This window comes from Gilbertella persicaria, assembly GCF_025201335.1.
Source record: "Gilbertella persicaria strain CBS 190.32 chromosome Unknown B0P05scaffold_11, whole genome shotgun sequence".
Classification (NCBI taxonomy): Eukaryota; Fungi; Mucoromycota; class Mucoromycetes; order Mucorales; family Choanephoraceae; genus Gilbertella; species Gilbertella persicaria.
This window is the reverse complement of record NW_026251972.1, coordinates 104147-120377: the sequence shown is the minus strand read 5'-3', so window position 1 is coordinate 120377 and position 16231 is coordinate 104147. Positions and strand designations below refer to the sequence as shown.

General features: G+C 37.6%; 6 protein-coding genes across 6 annotated transcripts; 3 read left to right on the top strand and 3 right to left on the bottom strand.

The window, feature by feature from the left end:
• Window positions 1-90: 90 nt before the first annotated feature.
• On the bottom strand, window positions 91-2673 carry B0P05DRAFT_533753 (ras guanine nucleotide exchange factor domain-containing protein). The gene is made up of 4 exons (XM_051577242.1): window positions 2517-2673; window positions 2386-2461; window positions 1912-2340; window positions 91-1854 (listed from the first exon to the last, which is right to left on the bottom strand). Exons 1-4 carry the CDS (start codon window positions 2574-2576, stop codon window positions 179-181), a joined length of 2241 nt encoding a protein of 746 aa, XP_051436753.1. The 5' UTR covers window positions 2577-2673; the 3' UTR covers window positions 91-178.
• A 1999-nt stretch (window positions 2674-4672) lies between these two features.
• On the bottom strand, window positions 4673-5967 carry B0P05DRAFT_533747 (uncharacterized protein). The gene is made up of 2 exons (XM_051577241.1): window positions 5579-5967; window positions 4673-5506 (listed from the first exon to the last, which is right to left on the bottom strand). Exons 1-2 carry the CDS (start codon window positions 5899-5901, stop codon window positions 4795-4797), a joined length of 1035 nt encoding a protein of 344 aa, XP_051436752.1. The 5' UTR covers window positions 5902-5967; the 3' UTR covers window positions 4673-4794.
• A 470-nt stretch (window positions 5968-6437) lies between these two features.
• On the top strand, window positions 6438-7908 carry B0P05DRAFT_533744 (uncharacterized protein). Its single transcript, XM_051577240.1, has 8 exons — window positions 6438-6594; window positions 6635-6774; window positions 6834-6887; window positions 6921-6923; window positions 6997-7145; window positions 7192-7296; window positions 7350-7652; window positions 7696-7908. The coding sequence occupies exons 1-8, from the start codon at window positions 6489-6491 to the stop codon at window positions 7772-7774; spliced, it is 939 nt and encodes a 312-aa protein (XP_051436751.1). The 5' UTR covers window positions 6438-6488; the 3' UTR covers window positions 7775-7908.
• B0P05DRAFT_533735 (uncharacterized protein) lies at window positions 7909-10339 on the bottom strand. Its single transcript, XM_051577239.1, has 6 exons — window positions 10078-10339; window positions 9930-10031; window positions 9263-9882; window positions 8956-9220; window positions 8518-8910; window positions 7909-8468 (listed from the first exon to the last, which is right to left on the bottom strand). The coding sequence occupies exons 1-6, from the start codon at window positions 10230-10232 to the stop codon at window positions 8162-8164; spliced, it is 1842 nt and encodes a 613-aa protein (XP_051436750.1). The 5' UTR covers window positions 10233-10339; the 3' UTR covers window positions 7909-8161.
• A 447-nt stretch (window positions 10340-10786) lies between these two features.
• B0P05DRAFT_533731 (uncharacterized protein) lies at window positions 10787-11154 on the top strand. Its single transcript, XM_051577238.1, has one exon. It carries the CDS (start codon window positions 10795-10797, stop codon window positions 10960-10962), a length of 168 nt encoding a protein of 55 aa, XP_051436749.1. The 5' UTR covers window positions 10787-10794; the 3' UTR covers window positions 10963-11154.
• Window positions 11155-11310: 156 nt separating this feature from the next.
• On the top strand, window positions 11311-11812 carry B0P05DRAFT_533728 (uncharacterized protein; the record flags this gene model as incomplete). Its single annotated transcript, XM_051577237.1, has 1 exon — window positions 11311-11812. A coding segment is annotated over exon 1 (163 nt), but the record flags the coding sequence as incomplete, so codon positions are not given.
• Between the last annotated feature and the right edge of the window lie 4419 nt (window positions 11813-16231).

The following is a 16231-nucleotide window of genomic DNA, read 5'->3' as shown; positions in this document are numbered from 1 at the left end:
ACATAGGCGCAACTAGAGTCTGTCAAGAAATATGGGATAATTAGTTGACTTTGAAGGTACTTGAAGCTTCGAAAGGGTAACATGAAGCGCCTTATTTTTAATATTGTCTCTATGATATACACTCTTTATCAATGAAAAAGTGTTAATTAATAGAACAGTAGACCACTTTATTTTATTGCTACATTTCGGATACAATGATAGATTTGGAGGGTAGAGAAATGGATCGACTATGACCTTTTAAGCTTTTACCTGTATTTATAGTGACAGGTCTTCTCCTTGTGTCTAAAACACCATGCTTGCTATCTAGTTGATTTACTATTTCCTCTTCTTCGTCATCGTCATCATCTTCGTCGTCTTCTTCACTCCACTGGTGATAATCGGTTGTCAATGAAGCTCGGCTGACATCCAAGTTCTTCTTAAATGGCCAAAACCCACCTACGATAGATCGCTTACTTTCTTCTACCGTAGCCGGATTTTCTGCTTCTGTATTGCTGTTAACACGTGTCGCTGTGATGGGTGGTATCGCTATATTATTCACTGGTCGTAGGCCTAAATCACTACTGAATCGATGTGAAGTAGGCGAAGGCGTGGATCGAGGCTTGGGTGGTTCTCGCAGATTACTGAGGGCATCAATGGCCTTCTCACTCACCCAAGGCCTCATCAAAAGATACTGTACAATCAACTGCTGTTCTAACTCAATCTCTATATCCTCCCTCTGATCTTCTCCCATCAAGACAGCCGTGGTGACCTTGTTGTTCTTTTTCGAGGAACCAAAATGAAGTGCTTCTGATATCATAGGTCGAAACAAATGTTTTTTAGATGCCATATAGGAGGCAGGTGGTGTTTGAGGATACTCTGGAGCCCTTTGAAATAACTGGACCACACTTAACACATCTTGTGCGCGACCCTTAGAAGCACATGATAGATAGGTAATGTCATGGATAAAAACACCTAGAAAAGGTACGACAGGTTTAGACCAAAGTCGTCGTTTTTCAAGTCCCATGTGTTCTCGATAACGACAGTAATTGTCTGTTTCTGACATCAGGTTATTGAGTAAATCCAGTCTTGTCACGCGTTTTTTGGGAATGCATTCCCAAGTGCGTCTGAGTCGTTGAACAGGTGGTGTGCCCAAAGCGGAAACAATTGCCTTTAGTGTTTGATAGTTGTTTAACGCAAGTAGTTTGGCTGCAATTTTGATCCAACGGTTGATAATTTCTGCTCGTTTGGATGCTTCTTGAGGCAACAAAATGGAATGTTCAATTGTGCGTGTGACAAAATTGAAAAAGTCGGTGGATGCTACTATCTTTTTGTGAGGTGTACGGGCAGAGTGAGACAAGAGTGCTTCTAAAGGAATGGCTCGAAACAATGAAGATTCAGTCAATGTTAGCTGGTAAGCAATTAAGTGAGGTGGGAACTGCAGAATACTGGGAATTGTCATAGCACTCATGTACAAAGAGCGCACTTTTTCGAGTGTTTCACGAGTACTCGAAATCTTGTGCAATCGTTCAGATCGTACCAAGATATCTAAAGGACGAAACTTTTCCAAATCAGCCTCGAGTTCATTCAGCCTTTGTTGTAACCGACGGTGTGTGGCAAGTAAAGGAGGAGCTGGGATGTTGGGTACATAGCTGTTGACTTGAGATGTGGTAGGCAATGCTAAACTATCTCCTGTGTTTGTTTGTGCTGGTACTAGGTTGCCTGGATCCACTACTGTCTCTGAAAGAACGTCTATTTCGTCGTTATTTGTTAATGAATCACTTGGAACAACCCATGATTGGCTCCTTGCTCTCACTTGAGGTGAAGATATGTTGTTAGGGGGCAATGCTGTCAAGGGTCTTTTTGTCGAGACTTTAGCTGTCAGATATAAACGCTTAGTATGTACGTTTCTTTCTCCTTCTCTCTTTGTTTTACCTGTATTTTCAAATTCTATCACAACATCATCTTCATCATCATCGTCTTCATCATCAAGTTGATTTACAATGGATGTGGGTGTCTCTTCATATTCAATAATAGCTGTCTTGAATAGTTTGGAGTCTTGTGCAAAGCTTACTGAGTTTCCTCTTGATCTTTTGGTAACAGAAGAAAGGGTATCAATTGATTTTTTCGATGGAATAGGTGAAGTAATGATCCTTGAAGGTTTCGGCGGGACTGTTGGTCTTTGATACATAGATGTAGGTTTAGGTGGTAATGGTGGTGGTGGTGATGATGATGATGATGATTTTTTGCTGCCATTGTTGATTGCGCCAGGCAATTTCTTGACTGCAATATTCTCTAGTTGATCTATACTTGATCGGAGTAGTGCAAGGGAGTTTTCGTATTCAAGTGGTTTAGACACAATAGCTGAAAGAAAATTAGCTTTCCGTCAATGATGTGGTTCTCGCTTACTTTGATGAACAAATTTCACAGCATGAAGTTGTTGCGTTGTTAGCTCTACAATAGATAGAAAGGCGACATAAGCGTCCTTTAAAGAAGTTAAGGTAAATTCAAATCAGCTTGTCTGCATAATAATGAAATACCTTTGTATTCCCTTGCTCGAGTAGTTGTGTTGCGTTTGTATAATTGAGTGCCGTGCTCATATTGTATATGCTATAAATATGTATATGTACAAAAGTGAAAGAAAAAAAGGTAAAATAAAATGTAGACTAAAATAAAATTAAAAAAAAAAGTTTCAGCCTTGCTCATAGTGCTGTACAACACGACATTTTAATTCTTATATATATATTCTAATGCAGTTTATATGCATGATAACAAACATGGACTTGGTTAAATTATAACAATAGACGAACTATTTAATACAGAGAATAATAAGGATATAGTTCCAAAACAAATCAACCTAAAGTTTATATAACACAGCCTGTGACAACAGACAAACAAGTCAGATGGTCTGTATATGGCAATCCACCTCTTTCTGTTTAATTATCGCTCCATACAGACACTAACCAAACTCTTTATATATTAATTCAATTAATTGACAAAGGCTATCCTTACAAAAAAAAAACTGTATATTCTCAGTACTATCACATATATATATATATATATATATAAACTATAAATGGCAAGGTTTCAAATGCAAAAAGATCGAGTTTTATATATGCTCGCAGATCTGACGATAAAAACTGTACCAGGGAAAATAATATTTGCTATTGTGCAGTACATGTAAAATCATCATAGATAGGAGAAAAGATCATTAAAGAAAAGGACATTTGCAACTAACTTGATGACATTATTTAAGGGTTGTTCATGAGATTATTTAATGGGTGTGATACAAACAATGCTATATTTTAAGTTTTTTAAAGATCTCAACAGTGCTATCTTCAAACTTAATTGTATCGGCGCCATTGGCTGTAGCAGAGATGTCTAATCAATGTACTTGTAGAGCTTGCTTCATCATATACCGAATGTAAGCAATTTATTCCTGGTTGTTTTACCTTTTATTGATCAATGCTTTATGATATCACTCATGAGTTAATTAAAACTTTTCTCTTGGTCAAGTGAAGAATTAGAATATGTATTAAATTGAAAGACTGAATCTGTTATTTATACAACTTTATCATTGCTAAAATTAAGATTTATGACAGACTTTTCTTGATTGCAGATAAAATACGTCAACGCTGCAACAGGTGGGAAAGAGGTTTTCAGAATCAAACTGGTCTGTAATTGAATCAAGGCTATAGATTTTGATGGTCAGTGCTCGCATGTTGCTGCTCATAATGTAATATGCATTGTTAAGTCTTTTATATGTATATAGAACACTTAAACGGAGGACATCAATACCTTGGGTATATGTTCAAATAATAAATAGCCACAATTTGTTAGATTTCTACTACAATAAGGGATATTTGCTGGTTGTTATTGCATACATACGTCCATCAATGTCATCATCTTTGTTTCCAAAAGTCAAACGCTTATTAGCACTTATGCTCATGCCAGTTATGCTTTTGGCGACTGCATGAATTTTTTTTTTTTTTTTTTTTTTTTTTTTTTTTTTTTTTTTTGGTTTTGTGCTATCATTGCTTTTTTTTGTTCTGAAAATTGCTAGTCTCTTGTAAAACTCGAAGGATATCCATCTCAATTGTAACCTCACCCAGTGGAAGGCCATTGTGTTGATGACACCAAACACTCCTAGCGTTTTTCTTTTCATCAGGTCTAGCATAAGGGTTGCGCTTGCTTGTCTTAACAGTATGCTAAATGTTCTTTGATTCGTACAATAATATTGGCAATGGCCAAAAGTTTTAATATTGATAGAGGAAACCAACAACGATATCGACTCTTGAACTTGATTATATAAGCTTGACTGGCTCTAACCTTGAAAAATGAACACAGTATGTAATCAACGTGCTTATCAAACTTGTTTCGCTTCATATGTATGTGTGAATAAATAACTCGATTTGATTTGGTAAGCAAATTGTCTTTGACTGATTTATTTTTGGCCAATCAATACCTGCTAAACGTGAGATAGATACCAAATCAACAATAGGAAAGTATGACAAAGTTATAGCTGAGGGGAAAGGTATCTGCCAAATTGAGCGATATCTAATCAATCGGGCTTATATCCCTAAATATGTCATCATGCGCAGAATATATGTGTGAATAAATAACTTGATTTGATTTGGTCTCTGATTGATTTATCTTTGGCCAATCAATATTTGTTAAACACTAGATAGCAATGTTTTATGATAAAAAAAAATTTTTTTTTGTATATTTATTTTATATGTACAAAGTAAAAATAGAGCTATATGCCACGAATATGTATATAAGTATGAAGTGTAATGTATGTATAGATGAATAAGGATCTTAAGCAACCTTGGATGAAGAAGGGAGAGTGTCATTGTTATGAGATAAGAAAGCATCACGTACTTCAGCTTCTTTGAGAAATTCGTTCAGGGTTTTTCCGCTTTGTCCCGTAAGTGCCTCCAAATCTCTTGTGATTTCCAGTCGTCTACCGCTCAACTTTTGTTGAATTCCCCACATTTCCATCAAGAACAAAGCATGGTCTTCATTGCCAATACTTTCACAGATAATCTGTTGTAAGGCATTCAAGTCAATACGATGGATATCATTCTCTCTCTCGAGTCCACCCAAGACACGCTGACTGACTTCTTCCAAAGTGAGCAAACCAGATGAAATCTTGTAAGCATTCTTCCCATGACGAAGTGTGGGTGAATGAGCAACACAGGCAGTTGCACGAGCAATGTCAATCATATTACAGGATTCTACTGTAATCTCAAGGTGTTGATCAGGCAAAGGAAAGGCATTGTGTTGTGCAATGTATTTGCCAAACACTAACAAGTGTTGATGAAGTACACCGGGATATCTTAAAATGGTAATTTGGCTGTTATCATATTGTGTATGTAAATAAGATTCAATTAACATAAATTGAGAGCGATAAGAACCAAATTGCATTTCGCTATCTTGACAAACAGGTGGGCTAATGGGATCCAATGGTGTAAATGGTGTCAAGAAAATAATATGTTCAACATGAGCATCTTTAGCAGCATCAATGAAACTGAAAAAAAAGAAAATTTTTTTAGATCAGGGACAGGTTTTCAAGTAAATTTTTTTTTCGCTGAATACTTACGCTTTACCGTAATGATAAGCATTGGAGCGCTGCATTCTTTCACTTAGGGGATCAATCAACAAACAGAGCTTGGACATGCCAGTAAGAGCCTTAACAGCAGCTTGGTGATCATGAAAGATATCAAAAGCAACTACTTTAGCACCCAATCCTTTAAGTGACTTTGCTCTTGGTGTAGTATCATCGGGCAAACCAGCATAGATACGTTGAGGGCTCAAGTGCTTGTACTGTTCAGGCAATTGAAGCAACTGTTGAACAATAGCAACACCTTTATCGCCATCCGTTCCAGAGACAAAGATAGAACCTTTTCCAGTTTGAAGAGTCATAAGAGAGATAAAAAAGAAAGAAATGAAATCTAGCTGTTCCAGCACTCTTTTTAATAAAAAAAAAAAAAAAAAGCGGACTTTACAAAAGCATTACTTTTCAAAATAATCTGATACAAAAATGGAAATATATTTGCTCTTTTCTCAGTTGAACATTTTTACCTGTCTCAAGCACAAGTAGCGTCATCTAGCTATTTAATAGTGTGATATTTTGACTTGATAAAATCAGTTTGCGGTATCAAATAAAAAAAAAGAAAAACTCTATGAGATGAAATGAGCCTCCTTATAATTTTTTTTTACCGATAATGTACGTATTGGTTGAGTTTTATAAACAAATAGCATACAAATATATCAACGAAAAACAAACAGTTACTAATAGGGTATATACAGAGTATGGACTAGTTTGATAGAACCTTTATTCTGACTGGAATAGCGACGTTTCCAGCTTGTTTAAATTTGATAGCTGACATCAAATGCGTTTACTGTGTTGTCCAATCAGACGATTGCATGTATCTTTCCTTGACCTTCTTTATTCACATGGTGGACCTTAAAAATTACCTTTTTTCTTTTCTCTTTCTCTTACAACTAAAATGGCTACAGAAAACAAAAAGGCTCTTGTTTTTTCTATTCTTGAATTCTTGCAAAAATCTTGTGAAGACGGTACTATCAAAAAGGATGACGCTGAGAGTATCGAAGGTAAATACAAACAGAGGTAACATGATCTGATAAACAATAGTTGCCATACAGTGTATTGGTGAAGCTTTTGGTGTAGACGCTTCTGACGAAGAACAAAAGAAGCTCTACTCTACTAAGCCTGCTAACTTGCTTTCTATTTTTGATGTCTATCTCAACACTAAGAAGTCTAGTGCATCCAAGGTAAGAAATCATATATACATATATATATATTTTGTTTTGACGCGTGTTGTGATATCTAGTCAGCTGGTGCTGCTGCTGCTGCTTCTTCTTCTGCTGCTCCTGTAAAGGCTGAAGGTAAGTTAAGCACCGTGTTTAGGGGTTCAAAGGCTTATAACTTTTTCTTTTAGCTGTATGTGATGATGGATGATATGGAATTTCATATTGATATTTGATTTTTTTTAGGATACTACTGAGGAAGACAAGAAGCTTGCTGAAGAAAAGAAAAGTTTAGGTAACCGTAAAGTAAGCGAACGTAACTATCCTGAAGCTATCAAGCTTTACACTGAAGCCATTGCTCTTGACGGTAACAATGCTGTTTACTATTCCAACCGGTAAGATCATTCATAGACCCACCTTTAGGTTCTAAATAGATTGTAGTGCTGCTGCCTATAGCCAACAAGGCGACCATCAAAAGGCTGTTGATGATGCCAAGAAGGCTATTGAAATTGACCCCAAGTTCAGTAAGGCTTATAGCCGTATGGGGTAAAATACAATATATATATATATATATTTTTAGTTTGATCTAATAGACATAGTCATGCCTACTTTGGTTTAAACAAGTTCAATGAAGCCATTGAAGCTTATGAAAAGGGTTTAGAAATTGATCCCAACAATGCTACTTTCAAGTCTGCTTTGGCTTCTGCTAAGGCCAAGGTAGGTTCCGTTGAGCGTTCTGCTGAACCTAGTACTGGTGGTGGATTGCCTAACTTTGGTGGTGCTGGTGGTATGCCCGACCTTGGTTCTTTGCTCAGTAATCCTGCTTTAATGAATATGGCACAACAAATGATGCAATCAGGTGCTCTTGATGGTTTGATGAATAACCCCAATATTGCTAGAATGTAAGTGTGATACGTTAAGCATATCTTGCTTATAATAACGCAGGGCTCAACAAATGATGAGTGGTAATGGTACACCTAACCTTCAAGAAATGATGAATGACCCTGAAATGATGCGACTGTAAGTTCAGTGAAAAAATACACTCTTCTCTAACTTATTCTAGTGCCCGTGATGCTATGGGTGGCAATGCCCCTAAACCTGATGGTGCTGATCAAAAATAAAAAAGTAAAAAAAAAAAAAGGAGGGCAATGTAAAATACTTTATTCATCTTCATTATCTGATTCATTTAACCATTCAATAAACTTGGCACTTTTTACCTCCAAAATGGAACCCTTTTCAAGTGTATTGTACCATTCTAGAAATGCTTCTTCTTCTACCATTTCAACATCATACCAATGGGAAAGTGCTGCCGCTGTCTTATTTACCATCACGGATTTACGTTCCAATAAGTGATTCCAAGCTTTCAATAACAAGAGCTGATCAGCCTTAGTCTTGACGAACTACATATGTGTTAAATCAGAACAATAAAGAAAAAGAAACTTACTGTTCTAAAGAGATGATCTCTTTGACGCAGGATAGATAACATGGATTGATCTGACTCCTCTTCTAATAAACTGACCAACAAAACATACAGCAGTTGTTTCTTGGATAAGTCATTTCTCATTTCAATCTTAGTAACTTCTTTAACATCTTCTGATAATTTCCCTTTTGTAGTTTCTGTGGTAGGATGGTTTGCAAAGAACTTTTTCAATTCTGCAATAATTGTCTCTGCCTGAGTTGTTTTTGTACCATTTGTACTCTTGTTCAACGGAGGCTCACTAAAACTAGTGATAAATATGTATATAGACAAATGTATTTTTTTTTTACCTTTCCATTTGATCTTGTTCTTCTTTAGATAACTTGACAATCTTCATCCACGACTTTTCATTTGTATCTGTCTTTGCTGCTTTTTTATCTTTATTCAATGCTCCATTCGATTTCTTGGTATTGATTTTAGAGCGAGATTGATGTTCAACAAATACAGGACGGCGAAGATCCTCTAGTCCCAAAGAATCCGTTTGTTCTGTCTTCAATGAAAGAGAACCAACAGGAACAGTAGACACATTAGGCGAAGGAATACGAGGTGATCTCCAAGAAGCTTCTCTATTCGTACGATGTTCATTTTCTTCTTCATCAGAAGATTTGGTTCTCTGTAAAGGCTTTGATGATGCACTGGGTGATTGGCGAGCACTTGTATTTGGGGATCTCCATGATAATTCACTTTAAATTCAATAAGTATATGTGCTCGCATTTTTCTTTCTTTACCTTGATCTACTGTTGTTCTCAAATGAGCTGTTGTGATGAGTTGATCTCCAATTACTACGCTGATCAGCAAGTGAAGTTTCAGCATGATCATGTGTATCGTTACGCGTATAATTGCGCTGCTGTTGCTGCTGCTGCTGCTGCTGCTGTTGTTGTTGTTGTTGTTGTTGTTGTTGTTGTTGTTGTTGTTGTTGTTGTTGTTGTTGTTGTTGTTGTTCTGCTTCCTCAGCTTTCTTGGGTCTTGTCTTTAATTCATTTTCACCATGAGCTACAACGAAATCAATATCATATCAGTCTTTAAATCACTTACCGAAATGACATTTGGGACCATACTGACAAAACTTATCCTTCATGAATTTCTCACATAATTTTGTCTTGAAGAGTTGGTTGCCTGCACCATCAAGGTTATCTTTTTGGTTGACAATAGGCTGAGGTGAAGGTGATTCTGTCTTTCCTCTTAATTCGGTCACACCGTGAGCAAAATTACATTTAGCGCCATATGGACAACTGCCTTCTGTCTCGAATCTTTCACAAAGTCGGGTCTTGTAAAGAGGCGAAGCTTGTTGAGGTGGCGATTGCTGCGGTGACTGGCGAGACTTGAATTCTACGCCGTTAGATGATGGCAATTTTACCTTGGCTCGGTTCTCTTGAGTGGGATTGTATCGACTTGTCAAGGTGGAATGTGGTGATAGTGATGTAGGTGAATGATGGACAGGATTTGTTGCTGCAGGGGCAAGTTTCTTTCTTTGTTGTACTCGGCTTTCAATGAATGTTTGTGCGTATCTAAACACTTCTTGCATAGTCTTAAAGATAACTTTTTCAGTACAGGTAGCTTGATTAAAGAATTGCATATGAATGCCTTCAGCATTAGGTAATAGACGGACATGATTATTTACAAGTTGAGCTAGATAATACTTGACTTTTTTAGGCCTATTGATGTTTAGATATAAGATGCTTTTGTTACCAATATTGCTTACTTTGTGCCTGAGAGGTATTTTAATTCAATAGAAAATCCTTCTTCGATACGTAAATCAGTTGGACGTAAGCCTGTAACTTCAAAAGTTTCGCGAAGTGCACATCTAATTTTTGTAAGTAAATTCGCTAACATAGTATTACTCGGCTTACTTGATATCCTCTTCGCTTCCAATAATTTGCCCTTTAGGACAAAACCAATGCTTTTTATTTGAAAAAGAATCGTTTAATAATAAATATTCAATATTCTTCTGTATACGATAGATAATTAGACCAGCGTAAGGTTTGTTTTGAAAGGGCTTGTCCATGTGCTTTAACAATTAAATAGAAAATTATGTGTCAAGGAGTTAGAGAGGGAGGAAAGCTCTTCGATACTATTTCTATTAGTATACGATAAAAAAAGTGAAAAAAAAAGAGCTTGTCTGAACCAATCGTATTCAAAAAATATGTGTAACTTGATGACGCAGTTTTCTTGAGGTTGTACAACATGTCAGAATCATGCCAATTACACTCTTTCAAAGAATCTTTTACTAATAATAACATATGTTAGAAAATCGGCATAAACAGCAAACTGATCCAAACTCTAACTATCACAACGAGAACCCATTGCTTTGGACTCATGTTGTTAAATCAAAGAGGAAGGGCAATAACAACAAAAAGAATCAATCTATTGTTTCGTTTAACCCTACTTTGGTTAATCGTCCTGTTACAGAAGAAGAACATCTCAAAATGCTCTTAATGGATCCAGCCATCCAGCTCCCATTGCAGTAATTCGTCCATTCATTAAAGGAATGGAACAAGATTCAGTCTTCATTGATCTTACCTCAATCAAGGATCGATCTTTGTTAAACAAAGCTCTACTCAAGTTTAATGAAGATGCTGAAAACACAGGCTACTACGAAGATTTTCTTGGTTATCGAAAGCAAACACGCAACTATCTGGGACATGACTTCTTGGAGACTATGTGGCTTTATAACAGTGTTGGTCGCAAGACACTTATTGAAGAAGGAATTACCTTGGAGGATGGTACCTTTGTGAAAGGTTTTCCTTCCTATCCAGCAGACGCTACCATCGTCCGCTTAACTCTTGAAAATCTTCCATTCCTCCCAGCCATCCAGTTGAAAGAGGAAATGGCTGCTCGTCTTTCGTGCTTTGGAGAAGTTCTAGATCATGGCATCTCGAGAACTGATGGCATCTTTCATGGTGAAGGGTATGCTACCTTGAATCTAACTTTGTCAGCTACGCCTGAAAATGAATGTATGGAATCCCACGCAGATGGATCGGAGTGTTCCGGGCGTAGACACTTGGAGCCCTTATCTCGCGTCATCATTTGGGATCCACGTGATAATGAACAGAGAAAAGTACTCCTACAATGGGATAAGATGCCTGACTTCTGTCGTAACTGTCAGAGCTCAGACCATTGTCGAGCTGATTGTCCCGACTACAAGAAATGGGTACGCTGCTACCATTGCAATGAGACTGGCCATGTTATGCGTACTGCAGCGTAATGGATCAATCGACTCCGCTCCCAGCAAGGTCCGTGCAGTGGAGAGATCCTCAAGTCAGCCAAAACCTAGAAAAGGGACAATCAAAGATTCTACTGCCTCACCCAAGGCTGCTCCTAAGAAACCAATGACACAAGAAAATTCCCCTGCTGGCTCCCCAGTTCCTCAAGATTACAAGAATAATGAAAGAGATGCAACGGTTGCTCTCAATGTAGAAACGGTGTTGAAGAGGACACCACTATGAATGAAAGCAACCTTAATCCGGTAAATGATTCTGATGCGTTAAAGACTATCTCAAAAGACATAGTAATGGAGGATACTGTGATCTCTTCTCCATCTCGATTTACAGAATTGGAGACTCATGATAATGTCAAAAAGATGGGTAAGTTCAATGGAACTGATGATATAAGTGCTGCTCGACAACAAGCTGCAGCTTCAGCAGCATTACAACAAAATGGAAAGAATGATATAAATAATGTAAAGGCAAACATGCTTCAGCCTGATTTGATGGGCCAACAATCACCTCAACCTCAACATTAATTATGAATATTAGACATCATACAGTTAAAATCGCCACTCTCAATTGTCGTGGCTTGAAAAAATCAGAAAATACCAAAAAAAGACAACAATTCATTAGATACCTTAGAACACTTGGATATGATATCCTGGTGTTACAAGAAACTCATGCTTCAGATACTACTATTATAGATTTACTTAACACCCATTTTAACTGCAAGTCGAGCATTTGGACTCAACATTGTGGCATCATATCACTCTCTCATCACTTTACAATTACACCTGTCTCGGAAGGAATTGACAATGGTCGATATATATTGGCTGATATTCACTCAACTCGAGATTTGGAACATTCTTCTACTATGGCACCTATAGCAACAATTTTAAATATCTATGGTCGTTCAGCGCTTCATTCTGATCGATCAGCACTCTATACTGAGCTCCTTGATATTCCAATTGTCAGGGACACGATTATCAATACACATAACACAATATTTATTATGGGAGATTTCAACTATCAATATAAAGATCGCCGTTTAGATGGCACTTTACTGTGTGCACCTCCTGAATGGACAGATTTACTGGATGACTATTACATTGATATTTTTGGGAATGAAAAGCAGATTACTTGGCATAGTGGTAGCAACTCAGGAATCTTGGATTATATTTTCTGTAGTTCAAGTGCTCATCATCAGATCACTAGTATCAATCAACAATTTTTGTCACCAGAGTGGACAGACCACGACCTCTTAGGGTTCTCATTCAAGTATCAAGACTCCTCTGATCGTGGACCTGGTTCTTGGAAAGCGAATCCATTCTTAGCTCGAAACAAAGAGTTCAGGCAAGCTTTAGCATTTCATTTAGAATCATGCATGGAACGTTTTACAGAAATCAAACAATTTGCTAAACCGCAACAGCAATGGGATTGGATTAAAGGAGAGGTAAAGCTTTTTGTGAAATCCTATCAGAAGGAAGATCTGAACTGGAGGAAAAAGCAATTGCATAAATTGCAATCTAAAAGGAACAAAGCAATGCGGCATCAGAAGCATAGAGGACTGATATTTCAAGGCTTGGATCATATCAATTCCTTAATCCAGTCTTTACAACAGTCGATAGCAGAGATCGAGATTTTGAAGTCTGGCAAGTTTTGGAGAGAACATGGAGAGAAATCTGCAGGCTTTTTGAAGCGGACACAAGTATCTCGACAAAATCAGCGAACCCTCATTGAATTGAGAGATCCAGTGACTGAAGAGCTTTGTCAAGAGCAACATGATATTTCTCGTATAGCAACTAAATTTTATACCTCGCTATTTACTCCTTCTCCCACCGAAACTGTAGCTCTTAGGGCTATGACTCGATCTATCCCTAGTCACTTGAAGATTTCCTCAGAACAACAGGAAAAACTTATGCAGCCTATCGATGTTGATGACATACTCAACGAGAGCAAACGCACCCCTCGTAAGAGTAGTCCAGGACCAGATGGACTGCCATATGAGATTTTGTATTTGGTTATAAAATTCCCTCCATATCATGATCTGATATCGACTGTCTATAATGACGCTTTGCAGAAGAGTAAGTTTCCTCAGTCATGGAATGAATCAGTCATGTGTCTGCTGTACAAGAAAGGTGATCCTGCGGATATGAAGAACTATCGTCCTTTGTCCTTAGCAAATACGGATTACAAACTGTTCACACGTATCGTCAATCGTCGACTCATGGAGGTATCTTCTCGTCTTATTAGCCGTCATCAATTGGGGTTTATTCCTGGACGGTTTATCGCTGAAAATGGTATGATCTGTCAATTGCTAATGGAAGACGCTCAAAGGAAATGGTCGATCGCTGAACAACTGGATAATGATCCTGATTTTAGTACCTTGAATGCTGATATTGGTCTTCTCTTGGATCAAGAAAAGGCTTACGACAGAGTGAATTTACACTACCTGAAGAAAGTGATGAAAAAGTTTGGCTTCCCTTCCCCACTGATTAAATGCATTTACAAGTTAATGGGCGATAATCTTATCCGAATCAACATCAATGGTCATCTCTCCTCCGAAGTTGCTAAATTACGCGGATTGAAACAGGGTGATCCTCTCTCGCCTATTCTGTATAATTTGGCTTTTGAACCTTTCTTGCTCTCCATTCTCCATGATCGTCAATTTCAAGGCTACATAATGGGTACTGAACGGACGAAGCTTCTATGTTACGCTGACGATGCTCTGGTCTTTGTACATAATTCCACTGATCTTGCTCGGCTACAACTGCATATGACTCGATATTGCGAAGCCTCCAATGCAAAGTTCAACCATGAAAAGGTGGAAGCCTTCTCGGTGTCTGGCAGAAATACATGGACTTATTGGGAAGCTCCACTCTCTCAAATGGGTATCAAGCATTTGCACTCTGTCGAAGATGATGAACCCTTAATTTATTTGGGTTTTCCATTGATACAAAGCCGTATTCAAAGAGTCAATTTTATGGGTTCTATGATAACAAAGATTAAGACTGCTATACAAATCCACTCTACACGTTCATTATCTGTGGTGGGCCGAGCCACTGTCTTGAATTCACTGATATTGTCTAAAATATGGTATATCTTGCGGGTTACTCCGTTGACACTTGCTGATCTCAAACAATTGAAATCTTTGGCCATTCGATTCTTGCGTAAGAATATATTTCCTGTTATTCCTTGGAAAGTATGGACGTTGCCAAAAGAAAAAGGTGGACTTGGAGTAATTGATATTCAGGTTCAGGCCTCGGCTTTATTTTTTCGCTGGCTGCATCCTTTGTTGGCGTACAATCAAGATAATATTGATGCTCATCCGGTCACGTACTTACTTAGCCTTCATATTCGAAATATCAATGACTGCAAATATCATCAGATTCCATTGTTGTTTCCTTCTTCTCGTACACAAGGGCTGAAAAAACAAAGAACTGGCACTATTAATATGCTATATCGTGCCATTGATTGTCTTCCTCGATCATTTGCGAATGCTAGCCTTAATACTGTTACCGCTATGGTCCTACCTTTGCAAGCTGTGCTTTACGTTCCCCCTTCTTCGTCCTTCGTTGTCCCCCTACGTGTCAAGAAAATGATGGTGTCAGATGTCTTTCAAGTTGATGCTAGACTCAACTTTGTTCACTGGAAAGATACTCGTGATCCTTCACTACTTTATTGGAAGCGTACTCCCTCCACAGTCTTCAAAGGTCTTGCATCTGGGAGTTTGAAACTTCAGCCATTTTTTAGCTCTGTATGTAGTCCTGCTCCACTTGAAGACTCGACGGTCTCATTTGCGCCTTTGATCAACCAGTTTCGGTTTCAAGATAATCAAAGAATTTGTAGTATCAAGGCATCGGCTAAGACATTTCGTCAGTCAGTTCTCTCGGCTATGGCTCCTCCTTTGGCCTTGAGAAATATTACAGAAGTGAAATGGAAATTCTTTTGGTCTCTGTCTCTTACCACCATTCAACGTAATGTGACATACCGGTATATCTTGGGGTGTATTCCTCATCGTCGATTCTTACATTTTATTATGCCTCACGTGTTTGACTCTCCCTTCTGTCCGGTGTGCTTAACTACCACTGACTCTATTAACCATATGCTCTTTCATTGTCCAACTAAAGAGAAGGTATGGCAGGAAATCATCTTTGAGTTTCTTTGGCCTACCACTTCAATATCTGATATCCAAGAGGCTCTTCTGTCCCTGGACTTCTCGTACATCTGGTACTGCCAACGGAAAGGAATCAAACCATACAGAATCCTCATAATTACTCTTTCACAAATCTGGCTTGCTCATATGAGATTTATCTTTGACAAGACCCCCATCGTACTCACAACCATATTAGCAAGCATCCGATTCAATGTTCGTCAGACTATTGAAGAGGATCAATGCCATTCAATCCTGTAACTTTGTTCTATATAATTTATTTTAGTTTAGTTTATTTTATCTAGTGTGTTTCGCTTTATTTTATTAACTTTCATTTTAATTGCACCCGCCTCTTCACTTTGACTATTACTCTTAGTGTACGCGGCTCAATCAATAAACACATTTAAAAAAAAAAAAAACATTGATTATTATAAGTTATTTATCAAAGACCTATAATATCAAAACATAGGTAACATATAACAAAGAAATAAAAAAAGATCCAAGAATTATAATATCGAAACACAGACGTCACTGCCTTCTACAATATTTTCCCAGTAATATCATTGGCTAGAAAATATTCTATCGTCACCTAACCTGTACTATTAAACACAGAGGTTAAAAAAATACTAATTTGACAATATTGAC